This window comes from Ceratosolen solmsi, unplaced genomic scaffold (assembly GCF_000503995.2).
Source record: "Ceratosolen solmsi marchali unplaced genomic scaffold, CerSol_1.0 scaffold10, whole genome shotgun sequence".
In the NCBI taxonomy this organism is placed as follows: domain Eukaryota; kingdom Metazoa; phylum Arthropoda; class Insecta; order Hymenoptera; family Agaonidae; genus Ceratosolen; species Ceratosolen solmsi.
In genome coordinates, this window is record NW_011948412.1 from 2,186,124 (window position 1) to 2,208,614 (window position 22,491).

Here is a 22,491-nt window from a genome sequence, read left to right on the forward strand (position 1 = left end):
AAAAATATTGTCTGTTTTTGCATATACTTAAATATGAAGTTTTTAAAATGTCAATCTAATAATTACGAGTATTTTATACACATATAACAATAAAACTATTACTTTTTTCACATTACAGTTACTTTTTAACAGAATTATAAATGTAATTAAATGTGTAAGGTATATGATTTTGGTACTATCAATTTTAATTTTAAATTTAATGTGATTTTCAGTCTATATTATTCATAACAGTACTGCAGTTTAATTGTGTAATCAATTAGAATTATATTGCTGAAAACCTATATACATAAAATTATATATTAAAAATTCATTATATTATATATTGGATTTAACTCTGCTATACTTAAAAGAATATAGAACCATGAATTTCTTTAATCAAAAATTTTGATTGCAGTTTAAATTGCTGGACTAATTAAATATTTAATATGTTAGTGATACTAACGTATCAATACAATAAATAAAGCAAGTTACATAATAATAATTTATTAATTGGAAAACATTGATGTATTTTATATCGTGACTACATTATATAGTCACGATAGTATTTTGTAATTAGCATAAATAGAAAATTTGTTTTAATACAATTATTTTAAGAACAAACAATAAAAATTCAATTATGAATTTTGAGATAATACAAATTAAAAAGTTATCGTTAGAAAGTTAATTGGTTAAATCTTAAAATGATTTGAATTAAATTTTCTAAAATGCATTTATATTCAATGTAATAATAAAATTATTATCATTATCAAATTTTTTAATTTGAAATTTTTAGATTAGTTCTTACATATTGAACATTTAACTATATTTATATTTGGCTTATATTGAAAATTATATTTAACATTTTTTTAGGTAATTGCCAATCTCGGTTTTTAATTTTTATACTATTTGGAGCCTAAAATATTATTTATATATTATTGATTTATATATTATCTTATTGTCATTGTATTTAAAATTAAAATACTTATATTAGTTGAGAAGATCATAATAATTACGATGTGGTACAAAAATAGAATCATTGACAATATCCTAAGTACGTATGAAATTATATTAAAAAGTGTTAATGTTGTAATATGAATTTAATATCTAAATGAGCTTTATCAATTATTGTGTACTTAATAAAGTTGTAATTTTTTCGTTTTCTTTGTATCTTAATTTCTTTTAATTTTTTAGAATTTTTATTTCTCTTTCTAAAATGAATTTTAATGTATAGGCAGTTTCCGAGAACTATGGAAAAAATTGTTTGAAGGTTATATATTAATTTGCATTTTTGTATATTATGGTAATAAATTTTACAATTACAAAATTTTTTATTTGAAATCTTTTAATTTATTTATAGTTGATTTTATAATTATAGCATTCCAAATTGTTGTTTATCCTTGCTGTGATCTATGTACATGTAGTGAACAATTTAAGGTAGTTTTAAAAAACATATTTTTTATATCTAAAATTTCAGTATCTATTATTATAGATAAAGAGATATCATTAATTCTGAATAAATATTTTTAATGGTGAAAATTGATATAAAATAGGTGGAAATATTCGAAGCAGTTCAAAATGGAAACAACTCTTATTTACAAGATCTTACATAATGATGATATTTGGAGTCCTTCATTTATTTTTAGTATAATTGTTTCATTGTACAATTTGGAATCATCATTAAAACCATCAGAAATAGTATTTCAAAATTGAATTTATTGGAATTATTGTTGTCGATAGGGAACTGTAAATAAAATAAATGAAATACATAAAAATGAAATAAATAATCAATATAAATCTTATACACTTGTTATTGTTTCTCGTACATTTGAAAATTATAAATAATTATTTAAAACTTAATATAAATTTAATGTATTGTATTTTTCATAATTTGAATAATCTTTAACATCCATGTTTGTAAATAATATGTATATTTATAGTTATTATTAATACTTTTGCAATATTTAGTAAACAATCATTTAACATTAAAATTTTTTAATTTCATTCGTCACATTATATTACGATTTTAATTTATTGAAGAATATTCTTATTTTGTAGAAGTAAAATTATTTTTTAATAATTTAATAATTAATTTATATAAATATTTATTTAAAAGTATTACATATTTCTAGAAAAAGCTTAAATAGTTTTTATTATAATTTTATTACAAGTTGATATTTAAAATATTTTAAATATTATATAATTTATTAATTAATATTTCTAAATAATTAAAACTAAATAATTATGCGCAATGCCATAAAGCTATTCTATAAAGACAACAAATATGAAAAATAACAAAATATATCTATTATCATATGTAACGTGAAATATATTGTATATTATTCTTTGATTAAGAAACACTATATTTTCGGGTCGGTAGATTGCAATTTAACAATGTTTTCACTGAGCTCCCAGAACTTTTTACATTTGGCTGCATCGCTGACTCCCGAGGATAAACTACTTTCCTAAAAATGTACATATATTAAAAAATATATAAAAATGAAGTAATTTATGATAAATTTATTAAGCTTAAATCGATTAATAAGTGAATTTATTTATAGAGAACAATGTACAATGTGTATATGTATGAGCACGTGTATGAATCATTATAATATTTAGATACATAATATCACATTATAAATTTATTTGTGTACAGTTATATAAATTTGTGAATGATTTTCGAAATATGAGCTTCTGATTTAGCCATATGGCCATTCACTTTTGTAGTTATTTGTATTAAAAAAGAAAATTTCAAATCACTTGTAGACATAGACGATGTTTTAATTATTGTTTCTTATTTTAAATCTCATCTTTATTAACATCGGCAAGAAGAAATCGATACAGTGTATACAAATCTATGCTTACCTGACAGTCGGAGAAGTACTTTCCAGTGGTGTTCTTGAGATGTTCGGAGACGGCCAACTGGATGCTGGTCTGAGCGCCTTGTTCGGGTGTCTTGAAGAAGCTTTTGACAATTACTTGGAGTCCCCAGGATAGCGGTGCTGGAACATTACGCCAGATGCCACTATCGATCATTCCCGGATGCAGACAGTTAGCGGTAACACCAGTTCCCTCAAGACGACGGGCGAGCTCTAGAGTGAACATGATGTTGGCGTACTTGGATACGTAGTAAAGGTATGCCGGAAACGTCATTGTTGGGTTAATATTATCCAAGTTGAGGTTAGCCAATCGGTACAGGCTTGACGCCACCACGACTATGCGACTTGGAGCTGAGCGTTTTAACAAATCTGCAGAAAAATTGGAAATAAGGAAGAGTTGTGAAACTATCGTTTTCCATTTAGAGCAGTGAGAATGCAATATTTGATTATCAGAATCCATATATTAAAATAAAAGTTAACTTATGTATAATAGGGCTTTATGCATATATCGTTACTATATGTATCTATATAGAATCTATCTATTATAAAAAAAGTTATGAAATAAAAAAACTAAAGGTTAGGAAACAGCCTAATATTTGATGTGATTGAAAAATGCCTTGTAATTTATTAGGATATTAATCTATTTAATAATACAGTTTATTGATTTATTATTTTTTAATTTACACGAAGAAGTATAGAAGAAAAGAAAGTTAAATACAACTAAGAAATAAGCGAATAATATATTTTATACAATTTCAAACGATTTTTTAATGAAATTTAAAACAAAATCTAATGAATATATGAAAATATTAATTCATTATAATCTTATTTTAAAGATCTGTTTTATCTTATATTTAGACTTTGTAATAATGAGAGTAATTAGCTGTCAGTTATTTTTATATCAAGGAACGAATTCGATTATTCAATTAGAGAATTACTTATTTTTAATATTAAAAAATCTCAATTACTCATAAGAATAATAATAAATTACGTTCATATATTTTATTTCTTATATAAAATATATAGTATTTATATAAAATCGTTAAAAATAATTCGTTATCGTGATGTCAAATAATTATCGAAATATTTTTTTTCTATCATCCTAATCATACTATCATCTCTTCATTGTAATCTTAATTATTATATATGTCCAATTATAATTATATAAATATAACTATTATTATATAGAAGACATAGGATAATTGCAGATCGACTGAATATATAATGCAAGAAAGAATAAACAAAAAAAGCTGGAAAAATAATAGCTTTATTTATAGATGAGTACATAATACTCTGTTAGATGCTAAAGAGATGCTTTCAGTTAGACTATTATTTAGTAAAATAATAAGCGTGATGGTAAAAGGGGACACGGTTTGCGATTACGGCAAAAGGTATTTCCGTACACCTTACGGAAGTTATTTCTCCCTCACTTCAATAGAGTTCAAGGAGATGGGCGTTAAGGTGTTGAAGAAGAAGTGGATATTATGTAGGAACTAGAAGTAGCAACCACCATTTGAAGAATGATGAATTTCTAAAAAAATTATGGACTATTATGGTAATTAATGAAATCTTGTTTTGATATGAACGGCCATATTTGATAATGTAGTTATTTTTTAATATAATTACATTTAATATAATGTTTATTATTAGGTAGTACCACCAAGCATAATGTCACATGTTTTATCTTTAGTATAAATATAAAATTTATTGGTTTAAAACAGCATGACAATTGCGTGATGATAAAGGGCGAAGAACGATGAAAATAAGGAGGAATGAGAGCTTGTGACAGTATCGCGTGGTTTTGATCAGTAGCGTGACCAGTGATATTAAATTACATGGATGTATAAATTATTATAGATAATCTAAGAAATGAGTATCTAATGAAGTACAAGAAACAATAAGAGCTATTATAAAATTCGGAATAGCTGCTATTATCGATATATTATATTTTGTTCTTTTTAATCTATAAGTCTGTTAGAATTTGTATGTTATTTACATAATTTACAAACGTATGGTCATATTTATATGATTTATCAATGCACCATAATAAATTTTACATGCATAAATGAAAATTCAAACAGAAAAAGATAATTTTATATAGAGAAAATTATTTTCGTAGCGAAAAGCATAAGAGCTTCATAAGAATGAAAGGGCTTGAATTCGGATAGTACAAAGTAAAAAATTAAAATATAAAATAAATAATGTAAGACTGAAAGAATGTAACGATTAATTTATATGCAACCGATTATATTTTTATTGATTTTTCTAGACAATAAATCATACGTATCACATAAAATAAAGAATAAAAATAAATTTTTATTACAGAATTTTTCAATTTTTATTTTTATATATAACTTTGTGTATGATATCAATATCTTATAATTATAAATTTGAACTATTTTTATTTATTTAAGCAATTAATTCAAAGATCATTTTTAAACAATGTAATTTAATATAAAGATATTATTCCTAAATAAATTGGATTTGTGGCCTATATTTTAATGCAATTACATTTGTTTAGTTTCATAATATATATAATTAATATTCAATTTAAAAGATAAAAAATTATTAAATTTTATAAGAATATTTTATATTTCTTACAAAAAGTAAAAGCAGATATTTTTAGATTCGATTATTTAACGAAATGAATAATATTGAAAATTTTACTTATGGAATTTTACCATAATGAATTACTTAAAAATAAAATTTTATTATAATATGTAAAAGAATATATTGTAATGTATACAATAATGTGCAAAATATATTTTAATATTTTTCATTTTTGACTTGATAGAGTAGCAAAGGACAAGAGAAGAAATTTGTTTAATCATCAATTTGTAAGGATTGTATCATTATTGTAATTTATTAATGCCTAAACATGTGTACAAATATTGATTAAATATAATTATAATTTTTCATATTACTTTATTTTATTATTTGTAATTTTTTCATTATATGCAGGTATTGAATTTCACTGTTGGGTACGTTAAATATTAAAGATATTTTTATATGTTATAAGCATTTAATAAATTTTTTAACAATCATGAAATTTTTTATAATGATTTATTTATCTATGAATGAATCGAGGTCTTTATTTATTATTCAGCGCTTATGAGCATGTAGTAGAAAAAATTTTATGATATTAGGCATCCGAGTTTAATATTATTTTGCTACGTTGCAATAATTACCAATCAGAAGATGCGTCAATAAAAAGGGGCCGTAGTGATTCGTGGCCATGGTCATCTCGATGCCGTCGATGCTAATCTTCTTACTGAAAGTTTCTGCTGTACCAGCATTGTGTATCAGTACGTCTAACCGTTTCTCTTCGTTATTCACTTGCTTAACAAAGTCTCGCACCGACTCTAGGGACGATAGGTCTAGCTTATGTACGACAATTTCCTGGTTATCGCTCTCCTTTATTAGCTCATCTATGAACATTTTGTACATTTCGTTTAACATTTACAATAATTATATGTCAATTACCATTACAATTACAAATTTTTACCATTACAAATTTTACAGCTTTTTTAAAATACTATTTTTTAAATTATTATTTTTTTAAAGATTTTTATTATTTTTTACATTATTATTTATTAAAATACAATTATAAGTATAAGTACCAAATTTTTTCCAAATATTTTCATAATGTTCTTGAATTTTAATAATATTTAAATAATACTTATTTTATAAAGTATTCGATCGTTTTAATGATATTGATTAATTTTTATTTTCAAATTGTAATATGAAATCTTATAAATTCCATTTACAATTTATTTGTTGTGTTAAGATATCGATAAAATATTTACAACAAAAGTAATAACAAAGTATTAATCTACAGATCTAATAATGTAAGCAGCATTAATTCAGAAAATTAATTTTAATATACATCCTCAAAATTATATATTGTACTATTAAATTAAAAAAATTGTTTACTATTTCACAGTTTATTGATGCTTATTTAATGTTTATATATTAATAAGTTAATTAATATGTGTATATAAATTATAAGGACTAAAAATGTTGCCTATAAATAAATAAATATATATATATATAATATATATATATATATATATATATTATTTTACTAAATTTTTATTTGTATGTTCTTGATTTAAGCAATTTTTAATTACATTGGTTCTTTAATATTTTATTTGCAAGGTGGTATCTACATTCGTTGAAACAGAATTTCGTTCATGCCTTTGGAAGTTGATTCAGAAGGAAATATCGTCAGCCAAAATTTTGCAAATACATACAATTATATTTTAAATGTATTAATATAAGATATTACGTTTATTCAACCAGCGGATCTCTTTAATTATATTGCATATAAAAATGTCGCATAACTTTTTTTATAATCACTGAATATTCATATTATTAATATAATATATACATATTACTGAATTTGACTAATATTAAATAAAAATTTCCGTTGTTTTATAAAAGTAAGAAGGCTAAATTATAATATTCGTAAGTAATGAATCATAATTTAATGAAACTTCGACATCAGAACGATAATGAATAAATATTTATTATATTTTGTAATTGATTTTGTTGTCAATGGTTAATTTAAAAAAAAATCACGTTTAATTTTTTGCTATTTGCAGTGCTAATAGAAAAAAGTATATCAGAAAAAAGTTATAAATCTAATCTGATTCGACTAATATTGAATTGAATTTTTCATATTTTATTCATTTTAAAGTTAAACGTTAAAACAAATATCGGAATCAAATTTTTCATGTAATTGGAATATATTTATTAATTAGAATTATAATAATTAATGAAAAAATAATAACACTATATAATATTGTATTTAGAATTTAATATATTTTTTTAAATCAATGAAACATGGAAAGAATTTATTATAAAAATTTTAAATACGAAAACTGCTCCTATATATAAAAAGAATTGCATTTTTGTTTAGTAGTTTCGGAAATTGAGAGATATCTTTATTATGTAACAATATTATAACAATATTATCAAAATAAGCAAGGTTACTTCTTATCAATATCATTTTGTTGTTATTGTAAATATCGTTATTATTTATTTAAAAGTTTATTTTTCAAGTATTTTTTGATGTATGGAGGATAAATTTTTATTTATACGTAAAATTTCAATTGTTTTTGGTAATGTAGTCTTAACAAAATATACATTATTTGATAAGAATGGCTTCTTCTGCCTATTCTACTAATTATACGTGCGCTAGTCGGTGTTTAGAATTGTATTTATTTTGATAATTTTCTTATACTTGGATTATCTTATAATAGAATATCTTAGAAAAAGTTCAATTTTATTAGCTTTACAATATGAAGATGCGTGAGTTTTATATTATTATTATATATTATTAAAATTTTAAATAGTTTTTGAAAAATCAATAACGTTAACATTTGAAGAATTTGCATTGAAAAAGCCAAAAGAACATTATTTGATTCGAATAAAGTAATATTTGCATTTAGGAGGAGATGTTTTAATAAATGATGAATCGTAAGTTTCATCATGAAGAGCCGATTTAGTGAGTAGTATTCTTACAAATTTGCGCACGTGAAATTTTCAGATTCACGTATCGAATAAAATATAATTTGCAATAGCAGTAGATATATAAGATATATAAATTCAAACTGGGATACAGAATCTAGTATGAAGTGAAAGTTGGAGAAGGCGTGCTAATAGATATGTTCAATTAAAAACATAAAAAGCCGAGGAATTATTTTCGCATACTTCGAAGAAGATCGCACTATCGCTGGCCAATAAAACGCATGTGCGGAACGCACGCGAACATCAGATTCCGCTTTCGTGGATCGATTTTTCCATTAGCAATCATTTAAAGTGGCCTACCTTTGAGCTTGTTGGCCGCTTCGACGTTCCTACAGGCCATGATAAGCCTGGCGCCGCGTTTTACGAGATTCCTGGCGGTTTCGCGGCCGATGCCCGACGTACAGCCGGTTATCAACACGGTTTTGCCCTTCATGCTGACCTTGCTCTTGCAGACCCCGGTACTGAGGTAAATGTAGACCCGCAGGAGCAGTAGAAGCAAAATAACTCCGCCGATGATGGTCGCGGCTACCAGCAGGCATATTATCGAGCATGTCCAAATGTTTAGAAACATCGTGCTGCCTGCCATTGAGTAGGTGATGATGATGATGATGATGATGATGATGACGAATATAATGGAAGCAATTGATAGGGACAGAAAAAAGAAACCTACATTTTTTTTCTATTTTTAACTTATTGCCTCGCTATTCCCAAACAATTGTGAAATGCATTGTTAGCTAATCGAGTCGTCAGCTCGTTGCAGAATCATTATTAAAAATAAAATAATAACCGAGGTATGTAATTCTATAGAATGTAAGTCAAGAACTTTTACTAACTGTATTTTTGGGATCAGATTTTTTCTACGTTAATGAAAGTGTACCCGAGTCATCAGTTTTTTATTTCGTATTTGTGTCACTGTAGATTTCTCAATCGTCATATGCAATATTTATGAATTAAAGTAATGATATACAGAATATTGTTGTAGTAAATTATCTTTATGGTGACTTTCTCTATTATTGAAGAAAATTCAGTATAAGTATTCGTTGGTATTTTCTGTCTTGCATTTGCTGAAGTATTATATTTTTTTATTACACGTAATATTATTCATTTTTAATTAGAACTAACAATGTACGAGGAGAAAAGTTGGAATAAAATTTCTGAGTTCTGAATTTTCATACTAATTCAAGTTTTATATTACCTTCTAATTAATTAATAGTAAGTTAATTTTACATTGATATATATTTGCACTATGTTTCTATGTGTTAAATATTACTAGATGCAAGTATGTCATATACATTTATATTATCTTAAAATTTTCTAATAATATTTAATAATTATATAAAAAATTAACTACAAACAAGTTTTTTTTTTGCCTAACAAATCTATATAACATAAATCGAAGTTTATCGTAATATTATATGTAAACCGTGTGCAATATAATTCGTAAAAGTACACAACTAACATTATCGTTTACCAAAGACATCGAGCTTATTAGCAGCCATAGCCGTAAATATTACTTGTATGATTTTTTTTTAATTGTATGTTTCACGAAATGTCATCATATTAATGTATTTGAAAATACATATTTAGCGGTTTTTCATATACAAAATTATGGACGAATAAGCACATGATTGTAATAATTAGGTATAGATTTTTTAATTATCGTTTTTGAAATTTATTTAATCGTTTTAAATTTATTTAGTTATCTTAAGATGCAAGTAGTTCGAGGGAAACGGAGGAAGAAAATAGTGGATGATTGGTCGTGGGAGCAAAAGCAAATGAGAAAACTCACCGGACGGACACTCAGGACTTTCCAAACTTTCGAGGCCGAGATACGAGTAATCACACGCGCAACGATCTAACGACAACTGTGTGGATGATTTGCAGCCACAGTCAAGGTAAACGTCGGGAACCGGTTTCAGGGTATACGCCGGTTCTGTAGCGCACGCGCGGCCATTTTGGACATTTCGTCCGCTTTCTTTTACGAATTGTTGGTGACACGCAGGAGGTTTGACCGGACATATCTTCGATTCACGCGTAGCCCGTTGAAAAACAAATATCCGGTATGACTTGGGAGTGCTATGATGGATTTATGATTCAGGCAACATTAGATTTCTTAATTATATGAATCAACGTATGAATCAACTTACAGTGTGAAATTTGACGTTTTTATTTGTGTAACACGAATTTCTCAGGGCATAATGAAGCAACTATCCGATTTAGTGAAAGTACTAATAAAAGAACTCTGATTATTGAATCTTAATATTTCTTCTTTAAATATTTTGCAATCGTGTTATTTAAATTTATTCGTTAAAATGTTTTAGATAATCGAATCATTTACTTTCAATTAAATATCTATTTCTAATAGGATCTTTAACGTTTCAAGAAATATGATTTGGTTTTATATTGTATTTTAATATGTAGAGAATTTGTAGGAAATAGAATAAAAATCTTTTCTTTGAACATTGTAAAAATAATATAAATTATCAATTGATCAAGTAATTATAGCGTATTAAATGTTATATTTTATATAATTTTAGAATATAGTTTTTCTAAAAAGGTTAAAGTATATCTCATGTATCTAAATCCTTTAATAACAAATGCTAAATAAATATTACATTTTATATATTGTTAAAAAAATCTTAAAGGAATAAATTTCAATAATTTACTTTGATAATTTTTCTGTTTTCTATTTTTTTATCTGAAATCTAATTTTTTTTCTGTTTTTTAAAAATAATTACTTAAGAAAATTTATTATCAAATTTATAAAATATCGAGTCAATCTTTTTTTTTTTAAATTTCGACGTGTAAATTTAGGATAGATTAAAATTATGTTTTATATAAGTAAATCCAAAAAGATATATACTATAGAATTTTTTTTACAAAATGTTACTTCTCAAAGAATTCAACAAGTGGCTCAATTATATAGTGGAACCGCAGACAAAAGAGGATGCAAATTAATAAAAATATCGGTAATGTAAGCGTGACTTACGTTTTCGGTTACTCTCGTGATTGTTGTCGATGAGCGTCTGCTCACGTTGGACTATGCGCGTGCATTCAACTTGCGGTATCCGCGCGGTCCTCGTCGAGATGGTGAGATGGAGAGACAAATACGATTAGTATATCCCCCACCTGATGATGTTCCAGGACTTACCATAGACGTGCTCGGAATCGAATACGTGGCGCCACAAGATTAAGTGCATTTGACGTTTTTTTGAAGGATTTTTGCGTTGACTGTGCTTACAAGCTAATATCGTAGAATTTTAACTCTCTAAAATGTCTTTCCAATACTTTATATCATTTCTCGAATATTAGCAATTGGAAATCTAACTACCAAAATTGATTAGACATACATTGATAAATTTGGTAGACATACGGACAAATAAACGAATGGCTAAATAGATAGATATATGTAATAGAAAGAATAGAAAGAAAAGCATGCCGATAGAGAGGAAGGGGGGTGCTCCTCTTTGCCTTTGTGTATGCGTGCGTGTAAAGATTTATATAAGCGTTAAAAAGAGAAATTTCTTATTTTTTAAATTCTTTTTGTAAAAAAAATTCTGTAATTTCTGGAACTTGAAGTTCTCCGACAATAAAGAATTGCTTATTTTCTGTGATTTATAATCTAGAATTATACAATGTTAGAAATGTGATTAAATTATGTCCGACAGAATAAACAATAATATTATTAATAATGAAAATTGTAACAGCCTTTGCACTTTTATATATATAATTTTTATAATATTCTTTTAAAGCTGTTTAAAGTAATGTCTTATTACATGATTATGTCAAAAATAATTTTGAACAATTGACTTAATTGTTTTTAAAGTTGAAAACTAAATTGATAACAAACTTTCATTCCATATTTTTGAACTAATATTTGGCATATTTTAAAAACTTTCTAAAGAAATAATAATTTTTTTTTTTAATTTTATAATTGATATATTAATGAAATAATTATAAATAAAAATTAAGAATTTACATGAAAATATTTATTAATAATATTAGGACTATGAAGTTAAAGATAATCTAGTTATATAGAATAATTATATACAAGTAATAGGAAATATAACTCACAAACGGTATCTTTAACCTATGTACAGTACACATTTGAGTGAAATTTGGATATTGATTGTATTGTAATTGCATTGAAATGCAAGTAATTTAAATTAAAACGAAATCGTTTGGTTCCGTTAACTTACAAATTTTATGTCATTTAGCATCTAAATTTTGCAATACGGTGAATAAGCGAATACTAATTAAGCGTCATTGAAATCATCATTTGGCCAACATTCTTGCTTAACTTTAAATATATTTTAGAGATTAGAGATCTGGCCTTAAATTCTAGAGCGTGAGAGAATACGACTGGCGTATGAATATTTTAATTATACGAATAATCGAAAATTGATATTTCCATTCGTAATCGATGGCATTGATATGAGAAAATTGTTCCACTATTCGATATTCCTATTTGAAGAAATATTTTTTCTGTGAAAGAAATTTGTTTATGAATAATTCGAATTTATGGCGATAGAGTGAAACTATGTAAATGACTTGTTGTATTTAGGTTATAGATACAACAGCAATTTCCAACGAATGTATTAATACATCGAGAATGAAAGAATTTCTAAGTTATTCAAATGGAGCTTTTAATATAAAAAGTAAATGCATAATTGTAATAGACTTCAATTTTCATTTATTCAAATAGATAAAAATCCAAATAATATATATATATATATATATATTTGAATAAATATATATGTCGAAATTACAATTAAATGTAACAAAGTAAATAAAACTTATGATGTATAAAACAGTTCCCCTACTTTTCAGCGGAAAATGTTTAGCTACCGATGATAATACAATAAATACAGCAAGTTATGATTATTCTTTTTCATTTTATTTAATGTTTATTACTACATCTGTAACATTTTCATATATTTTCTGTGCAAATATTTCGAAATATATTATAAAATAGAATATAAATATATTTTTGGTAAAAATATTTTTTAATATATGGAAAAATGTTGTTATTGGTTTATTTACTTTACAATTACTTTTACACCACTTTAAGATACAATACTGAAAAAAATAAATAATATTTTTAAAATAAAAGTTGTTGTAAAGCTTAATACTCGATTTTACGACTATTAAATATTTTATTTATTTCTATTTATATAATGTCTTCCTTTCTGTTCCATAGAATTAGATATAAAATGAAATGTAATATTAACTTCAAAAAGGAATGCAAATCGTTGACATAAATTGTAGGTCAACGATGACTTAGAAAGTTACTTTATACAGAAAATATATTGTGGAAATATCTAAAAAAAATTTTATAACGTTTTTGAATGCTTATTAAACTAATCATTATATTCAATATAGTTACTAGTAAAGATGTTCATCAATAATATTTTAACCAAATTTCTATTTATGCATATATAAGGCTACCATTTAGAAATAAAATTAATGTATTAAAATATTAATTATATAACATATTAATATATTAAAAAATAAAATATTAAAAATTAAAATATAATCTTTGATAAAAGTTTTCAATAATAATTGTGAAGAACTATTTATGTTAAGAGTAATAATTTTTATTGTTTAAAATTTTATATTTTATATATTTATACAAGCAATTTATTTATTTCATACAATAAGGTAAATTAAAACATGAAAATAATTGATAAATTTTTTAGAAAAAAATCATAAAAGCGAAATATCAATAATAAATACGATATAATTAATTATTTAACATATAATAATAATATATGTACATGTGAATAAACATATAATTTTTGTTAAAACAAATCGGATGCATTATTTTACTAATTATCTTGAAAATTAGTTGGGCAATTACTATTAAATTTGCAGCATTGACAAATTAACAAATTTAACTGATAAATTGTTATATTAAATTATATTATACCGTTCTCGTTAGTTTATAATTTATGAAGATATACTACATATTATCATAGTCAGAAATTCGAATATTTTATTGCTATGAAACTAGTATTCTATTGAATGGTACATTATACTGTAGTAACACTAGGGTATTTGTACTATAATTATACTAGGAACGGCCAAGCTCTATTAATAGAGTGGATATGAATAAGGACTATAAATTAATTTTAATAATTGCACTTTCAATTTTTTAGTAAGGTTTTTAAATGAATTTTAAATGTATTATATACCTATTGGATGGCTGCTCTTGTACATAATAATATTTAATTTATTCTTCAAATTTAAAAACATTTATAAGATTTGGGTTTTATTCGCAATATATATTTTTTAATATTAATATTTTAAAAAATGTATTTAACAATTTATTTTAGAAATATTTCATACAATAACTTTTAAGAAAATAGCAACTATCAATTCGTATATTTCTAAATAAGTTACATTGTAGTAGCATAGTTTCAAATACGAAAACATTATTAACATTTTGTACTTTAAATTTTTATATGGAAATTAATAATATAATATAAATTTGATTTTAAAATGAATAACTAATTTTATAATCATTGAATTATATTTTGAAGTCTATTATCTTATTTTTTAATGATTAAGATCAATACAAAGTTGAAAAATTTATTTTTAAACATATTATTCTATCATAACACTTGAAATATTGTTGTATTATTGAAAGATTTGGTAAATGATATTTGAATACAAAAAAAAATCGTGAATTTATTAATTTCGAAATTATTAAATGACACTATATTTATAAATCTATATAATTACGCCTGTAATTAATAATCTAACTGATAATCGATTATATCGAATATTACAGATATCTAATATTGTACATACGTGTGTACGCACATACCCAGAGGCGATTATATATAATATATTATATATAATACAGAGATCATTCGTCTACATATACATATACTGTTTTAATTATCTGGTATATATAGTATTAGTCAATGAAATTAAAAAATGATCTATTATTACTATCATATATATATTACATATATATATATATATATATATATATATATTATTGTAGTGTAGTAAATGATTTTTCTATTACGCTTTTCATACTATAAAGATTTTCAAATTTTCGCTTTTTTTATGCATAAAAATTTATTCACATTTAATAATCTGAAAACATTATCAACATGATATACATTGTTAAATACTATAAAATGAGAGTATAAATATACAAAATTTAAAAAAGAAACATACTTTTATAGGAGTGAGTGTTCTTTGTTATTCTTTATTATTTATTTTTAATAGAATAATAAAAGTTAATATTTATTTGAAATTATATCATATTAATGCTCTATTATATATAAAATTTTATTATCTGCTATCATAGGGTTATGATGACGTTACTTGAAAATAAATTTTTATTCTGAAGTTATTTTAAAGTTTGTAAAAATATACTTATGTATTTTTAACTATGTAGTTTGTATTATTTAGACAAGACTTTAAAGTTTGATTGAACTTTTTTCTTGAATCTATGACAAAAATGAAAATTATAATTTTTTTGTTGGTACCGTTACCTCAATTTCCATTGAAAGATAAAAATTCACATAGATAGGTAGAGAGAACGAGTGAGAGCAAGACAGTGTAAAGGAGGGAGATGACCCTTTTTGTAACGTTCACTAAATATATATTTAAATGAAGTATAATTTGAAATCTGTTTATTAAGTATATTTTGTCTAACTTTTGTTGATAAAATGAAATAGACAATTTCTTTAAAATGTAATGCCATAAGTGAATTTTATAATTGTACAATTATTAACATGATTTTTGTCATCAAAATGGGCTTATGATAGTTACGATTTCTTTTCTTTTTTGAAAAATTCATGGTTTTCATCGTTTGCATTTATTTTCATTTATTTAAGAAGTATGATTAAAAAAAATTGATAATAGTATTGAAATAGCAGTAATTTAATGAAACTGCTTTAATTTCTTTACATAATTTACTGAAACTAATGCTCTACGTTTTGACTGCGTGATGCGTGGAAGCGTATCACAATTGATGAATTTATATCATAATTGTTGCATTTATAAGCACTGTTAAGTATGAATATAATATTCACAATGATTGGATCTGGACTCTAGTTTTGGAACTACAATATTTTCATATCAATCGTAATATAAAAATGAATGTTTTCAAGTTAGAATTCCTAAAAATTTAATGTTATTTAATAATATCATTTAATGTTATGAGTAGTATTTCATTAAACACATAGTAAAAAACTATTATTAAAAATTATTATAAAATACTATAAAATGATTATAATAGCATATTTTGTGTTGTCTTAATTTTGTTGAAACATTTTATCATAAAAATCTTATTTCATATTTTTGTAAAAAAAATGGCGAATGAGAAAAAAATATTCAAAGTGTATTACCTATATTAAATGTTATTTAGATTTTCCATTAATTAGACGAATACGAATACGAATACGGCATTATAAAAAATATTTATTACAATAAAATATATAAAATTTGTAAATATAAACTGTAATACATAACTATCAAAAGAGACGATAGGCTTATATACAGGTGAAATTTAATATTTCATATTTTTCTACAATTTCCGCCCCATACAGACGCTTATAGCTTAGAAAGGATAATGAAATTGTTAAAAAATAATGAATAAATTATGGCGTGTGGTAGTTGTTGTGACCGGTAAGAGTCCACGTCCTTCTCGTCATTTGCTTTCCTTAAATTTTGCCTAGGGCATATTATCTGCATCTTTGTCCGAGTAACTAGGAAAACGGAAAACAGCAATGATATTGGCCCCTATATTTGTGTACGCGGCCTCCTACGCGGTTTTGTTATGTTCGTCGATGTGGTGTTTATTTTAGAAATGAAAGGACTAAAAGTTTCTGGTGTATTCTGCTTCAATTGACTAGTGAGTGTTGTAATTTTTATATTTTTAAATTTAAGTGCACCTTCGAGGAAAGAGATCTTATAGCAAAGCGTTTTTATCATCTCAGATTTCATGCGCAGATCTTGCAATGCTTGCGTGTATGATTTTCGTAGGTTCCTTTCCTTGGCAGAAGAATTTTCTCCTATGTGAAAGAAAATTTGTTCCTTAATTGTTATATCATCATTTTTTCTTAACATATTATATTTCATGTTGTTTATTTTTGCTCTATGTTATAATGTAATCAATATGTTGTATTTTTAATTTTTAAATAGTTTCATTTCAACATAACCAATTATGTATTTATCCAATATTTTTTAATATCAAAAGAATCGTTGTTCTTGACTTTTTTTAATTCTACTTGTTTTAAATTTAAATAAAATATTAATTTCTTTTATTTATATTTGAGTACAAACTTAAGTATTAATATTCATAAATATAATAGATAAATTTTTATGCTTTATTTATTGCAAAAATATCTCTAATATTATTCATAAAACTAAATTTATAAAATTAAAGGTTATAGCTAAGATAAAAAATTAATTTGTAGTATTAAAAGTAGAAAGTATTTTTAGTTTAAAGGATTATTTTTCATTAACTTATTCTATTCTCTTTTATTTAGTAGATTATTTGTTTTACCTTCTGGCTGAATTTTGGAAGGTATCGTCGTTACTTTTTTAAGAGTCATTTGTTTACTAGAAAACCATTTCCAAAAGCAAATAATAGATAATAAGATTCCGAAAATAGTGCCAAAAAAGTTTTTTATCCCATGATACATTCGAGTGCATAAGTACTTTTGGTGAGAAGGTAGTTGTTTTACTGTTGTTATTTCAGCGTCTGAGTCATCTGCGTTAAACATATTATTGAACAGAATAATTATATTATAATGGAAATCATTGAACAATTAATGAATTAAATTTAACAAATAATTTTCAATTTAATGTAAAATACTTAACAATGAAAATAACAATAATTAATTTTTAGAAATATAAAAGCGAACATACTATCTAAAAAATATTTAAGCTACTGATTCGGATGTATTTTTAATCTTTCAAATTTCTAGACTTTTTAAAACTCAAAACCTTCAAGCTGATTTATGCTCTACTATATAAATATTATTACATATATACAATTAATTTTAATGCACTACTAAAAGAATATCTAACCAGTTGGAGTAACTTCTGCTCCACTATTCCCTACTTTCTTTCTCAACATCTGCTTCTCTCGGAAATCTGCAAGAATTTTGTCAATCACACCAACTTGTGAGTGCGCCAGTTGGTCTATCGTTTCTGGGCTTAGAGTTAAGTCAATTTTAGAGAGAACCTTTCGGTTTAAGGTATTCCAATTTTCTTTTTTCAGGAACACCCCACTAGCTGGTATATAGTTATGTTTTGTTACAAGACCCGGATAATAGTACTTCAAGATTTCTGACATGAGGACTGGAATATTAAAATTATTTAAGTTTGGATTTAGTTACATTTGAATCTTCTTATCAAATAAAACGATTTATGATATACAAAATGTATTAATATTTCATATTTATAAAATGGTATTTTAAATGAGAATCTATTATTCTTACATACTATACGGGAAAAGCAAATGATAATAATTTAATAACAATATACTATTAATCAGTTAATATTCAATTTTCAATATGGATTTCTATCATATATTTTTATTAATTTATTTATAATACTTGAATACAATAATATAGCATATTGGGTTATTTTTAAATTGCATTTAGTAATGTACAGTCGAATTAATAATTTATTAATAACATCCATAAATTTTAATTAAAAATCATTTTTCATTGAACATATGAAATTGTATTAGTTAAATAAAAACATTCATTTAGGTACCTGCGTCAGAAAAATCCCGAGCTAAATTTTTCGTAGTCTTCGATAAAGGTAAGCCATCAACCCACTCGAAAATGTCTTCGATTCTGGCTGGATTTTCACTATATACCGATATATTATCACTTTTATCTGATATATGGCCATCTTTATATAACTCTTGCGTTATAGTCATCTTCACAGACTTTTTAAAATTGGTTATAAGATCTCATAAAAACCGAATAAATCGCGTTTTATTTACTAACTACTAAGTTTAATACAGCGCAGGAAGAGATTTTTACCTCATATTAGAACCCCTTATTAATCCATTTAATATTATTTCTAATTATATAAATATACAAGAATTTATTATTCTATAAATATATATTTGCTTCGAAGTTTGCGAAGTTAATCATCGAGTCTGTTTTATTTTTTAAAGACGTTCGAATATGTGAATTTTAAGATTTTTATAAAATATGCATATAATTACGTGTAATTAATTTTTGTCTTTTTATATATTTTTATAATGATCAATTTTTTAAAATATATTCATGTATGTAGTATAAATTGTTTAAAATAAATCATTGTATAAAATAAGTTTAACATAAACTAAAAGACTTTTTCTATTTAATATTATCGTAATGAATATATTCATTTGAGTTACAAATAAAATTTACCAAATTCAATTTAATTCAATACATTATTAAACGAAATTTCAAAATTTTTAATATTATATAAAAAATATCCAATATATGTATCTACAACGAGCCATAATTATACAAATATTCGTGTACATTGAAAAAACAATATTACATCTCAATATTATAGTTTTTATAATTCGTTAAAAACATTTCTTCAAAAATATGTTTATCATGTAATAAATTTAGAAAATTATAATTATGATTAAATGATAATGTATTGTTTAAATTAATAGATATAATTGTCTATTACTTATAATAAGTATAATTAAAAAATATGCAATTAATTTAAAAACCTTTTAAAATATTTAAAACAAGTATAGATTAATGTGTGGGCGGGTAGTTTACTTGAAAAAATATCATATAGGTTAGGTGAGTTTAAGTTTATCATTGGGTAATCAGTAGCACCAAGCCTGGGGTCTTTAAAATTAGTAAGGATATAATTCAAATTGAATATAATGTGTTTGATTCTTAGTTATTTTTATGGGAAACGAGTGTAAAAACTAAAAATGTCATGGATTCATTTGCAAAATTGCTTTTTCCATTGGTGCTCAGTGTTTTGAATTATCCTACGTGATTATGAAAGTACTTTTAACGAGTTTTAAATTTAAATACATTTTTACATGTATTTTTATTACTTTTATAATTTCTTGTTTGATTAGCATCGCTCCAATTAGTATAGGTATCAACAATTTATATTATAAAACATATACATAAATATGCCCATTTTTAATAAAAAAAACGAATAAATAGACCATAGAGTTACATCTACTTTAATAGATTTTTGAAAGTGTCAAATTACACAAATGCTTCAAAGCTATGTCCTTCCTTTCATGATTTATATTTTAATATTTGATATAATCTTAAACCTTTATCTGAAAGTCATAAAATATAAATAATTTTAATTGAATTTTATCAATTACTAATATATTGAATATATATATTTTAATAATTTTAACTACTTTATAAATTGTTTTACTTATTGTTTGCAGAAGAATGTAAATGTAATAATATAGATAAGATTGATTTACATGAACAAAATGTGAATAGAGTAGCATCCAAACACCACAAGCATCATTTAGCCATATTAGTGCCATTTCGAGATCGCTTTGAAGAATTGTTAATGTTTGCTCCACATATGAAGAAGTTTCTTGATAAACAAGATATAGACTACCATATATTTATTTTAAATCAGGTAGGTATATTTATGGACTAAATAATTTTGGATGTAAATAAACTTTCTAACAGAATTTATAAATTATATTGTACAAAATTGTTTAATTTCTTTCAATAATATAATTACAAAAAAGTATTTTCAATAAAGTAAATCAAATACATTTAACTTTTGTAATTATATTTATTACCGTATCTTTATTTCAAATAGCAAAGTTGTGTTTAATTATTTTTTCAGATAGATAGATATAGATTTAATCGAGCATCACTTATAAATGTAGGTTTTTTAGAAATTAAACAAGATTTTGATTATATTGCTATGCATGATATAGATCTCTTACCAATGAATGATGAGTTACAATATTTTTATCCTGAAAATGGCCCGTTACATATTTCTTCACCAGAATTACATCCAAGATATCATTATCCAACTTTTATAGGTGGAATTTTATTAATTAATAGGTAAATATAAATGAAACATAATAAATTATAATTTTCTAATTACAAAAAGTTAATAATTACAAATTGTTACCATATTTTACATATTTTTATAATCGTAATATTTAAGTAAAATGAAAATTATTGATAAATTTTATGATTGTCAGATTTTAAATTATTTTATTTTATTTTATTGAGTATTATTCAAGTTTTAAAGCATTTACATATTTATTATATTTATTATATATTCATTTAATTTATATTGATAATTTTCAGAAAACATTTCTTACAAGTAAATGGAATGTCAAATAAATATTGGGGATGGGGGCTAGAAGATGATGAATTTTATGTAAGACTGAAGGAAGCTGGATTAAATATTACACGACCACCAAATCTTCTAACAGGAATTCAAGGCACATTTAAGTGAGAATAAAGTGAATTTTTTTCCAATGATATAATATTTAACATTGTTATAAAAAGATTAATGTTAATATTTCAAACATAAAATAAGGAATTATTTACTATTTGTATTTCTGATGAAAAAGTGTTTTGTTTTGTTCAACTAACTCATCAAGAATTTTAATGTTTCAGACATAATCATAATAGAAATCATCGTAAAAGAGATATGGTAAAGTGTTTCAATCAAAGAGAAGTTACTCGAAAACGTGATCGGCAAACAGGTCTACATAATGTGTCTTATAAAATAGAAAATTCAATTAATGCAACAATAGCAAGTACACCAATGACAATTTTAAATATTTCATTAATGTGTGATGAGTTTATTACACCTTGGTGTCAATGTGATACCAATAATGTAACAAAGGATAAAAAGACTAATGATAAAAAAATAAAACGTTAATAAAAATTATATGTATTATATTATAAGTTTACCTTGTTTTTATGTATTAGTTTTAAATAACTTATATTAAAAAACTTTGTAATTACCAGTGATTTATAAATTAAATTATAATTCGTTGTATAAATATACAAAAGTAATTTGTATTCAGTTTAATTTTAATTTTAATGCAGAATTTTAATAATTAGAAAACAATTGTTTATATTTAGGGGGATTT

General features: G+C 23.9%; 3 protein-coding genes across 4 annotated transcripts; 1 reads left to right on the top strand and 2 right to left on the bottom strand.

Moving 5' to 3' along the window:
• Window positions 1-2,206: 2,206 nt before the first annotated feature.
• On the bottom strand, window positions 2,207-11,469 carry LOC105366220 (retinol dehydrogenase 14). 2 transcript variants are annotated; one of them, XM_011504617.1, is made up of 5 exons: window positions 11,377-11,469; window positions 8,688-8,966; window positions 6,044-6,283; window positions 2,842-3,224; window positions 2,207-2,441 (listed from the first exon to the last, which is right to left on the bottom strand). In XM_011504617.1, exons 2-5 carry the CDS (start codon window positions 8,956-8,958, stop codon window positions 2,337-2,339), a joined length of 999 nt encoding a protein of 332 aa, XP_011502919.1. In that variant the 5' UTR covers window positions 8,959-8,966; window positions 11,377-11,469; the 3' UTR covers window positions 2,207-2,336. The 2 variants fall into 2 exon arrangements, with proteins under 2 accessions (XP_011502919.1, XP_011503001.1); XM_011504699.1 differs by lacking the exon at window positions 11,377-11,469 and adding an exon at window positions 10,177-10,374.
• A 5,425-nt stretch (window positions 11,470-16,894) lies between these two features.
• LOC105364163 (sperm flagellar protein 1) lies at window positions 16,895-19,430 on the bottom strand. The gene is made up of 4 exons (XM_011502037.1): window positions 19,137-19,430; window positions 18,444-18,716; window positions 17,917-18,123; window positions 16,895-17,422 (listed from the first exon to the last, which is right to left on the bottom strand). Exons 1-4 carry the CDS (start codon window positions 19,303-19,305, stop codon window positions 17,151-17,153), a joined length of 921 nt encoding a protein of 306 aa, XP_011500339.1. The 5' UTR covers window positions 19,306-19,430; the 3' UTR covers window positions 16,895-17,150.
• Window positions 19,431-20,185: 755 nt separating this feature from the next.
• beta4GalT7 (beta-1,4-galactosyltransferase 7) lies at window positions 20,186-22,279 on the top strand. Its single transcript, XM_011504819.1, has 5 exons — window positions 20,186-20,489; window positions 20,800-21,002; window positions 21,219-21,442; window positions 21,695-21,841; window positions 22,010-22,279. Exons 1-5 carry the CDS (start codon window positions 20,387-20,389, stop codon window positions 22,275-22,277), a joined length of 945 nt encoding a protein of 314 aa, XP_011503121.1. The 5' UTR covers window positions 20,186-20,386; the 3' UTR covers window positions 22,278-22,279.
• Window positions 22,280-22,491: the final 212 nt, after the last annotated feature.

Bases quoted from the DNA above. Each gene is read 5' to 3' on its own strand.
- LOC105366220 (XM_011504617.1), bottom strand. From the start codon at position 8,958: ATGTTTCTAAACATTTGGACATGCTCGATAATATGCCTGCTGGTAGCC. The intron at 6,284-8,687 runs GTAGGCCACTTT...AAATGTTCATAG, and splicing joins AGCGGCCAACAAGCTCAAAG to ATGAGCTAATAAAGGAGAGC. The intron at 2,442-2,841 runs GTAAGCATAGAT...GTACATTTTTAG, and splicing joins AGTACTTCTCCGACTGTCAG to GAAAGTAGTTTATCCTCGGG.
- LOC105364163 (XM_011502037.1), bottom strand. From the start codon at position 19,305: ATGACTATAACGCAAGAGTTATATAAAGATGGCCATATATCAGATAAA. The intron at 18,124-18,443 runs GTTAGATATTCT...TGTTTAACGCAG, and splicing joins AGCAGAAGTTACTCCAACTG to ATGACTCAGACGCTGAAATA. The intron at 17,423-17,916 runs GTAAAACAAATA...TCTTTCACATAG, and splicing joins TTCCAAAATTCAGCCAGAAG to GAGAAAATTCTTCTGCCAAG.
- beta4GalT7 (XM_011504819.1), top strand. From the start codon at position 20,387: ATGAAAGTACTTTTAACGAGTTTTAAATTTAAATACATTTTTACATGT. The intron at 21,003-21,218 runs GTAGGTATATTT...TTATTTTTTCAG, and splicing joins ATATATTTATTTTAAATCAG to ATAGATAGATATAGATTTAA. The intron at 21,443-21,694 runs GTAAATATAAAT...GATAATTTTCAG, and splicing joins GGAATTTTATTAATTAATAG to AAAACATTTCTTACAAGTAA.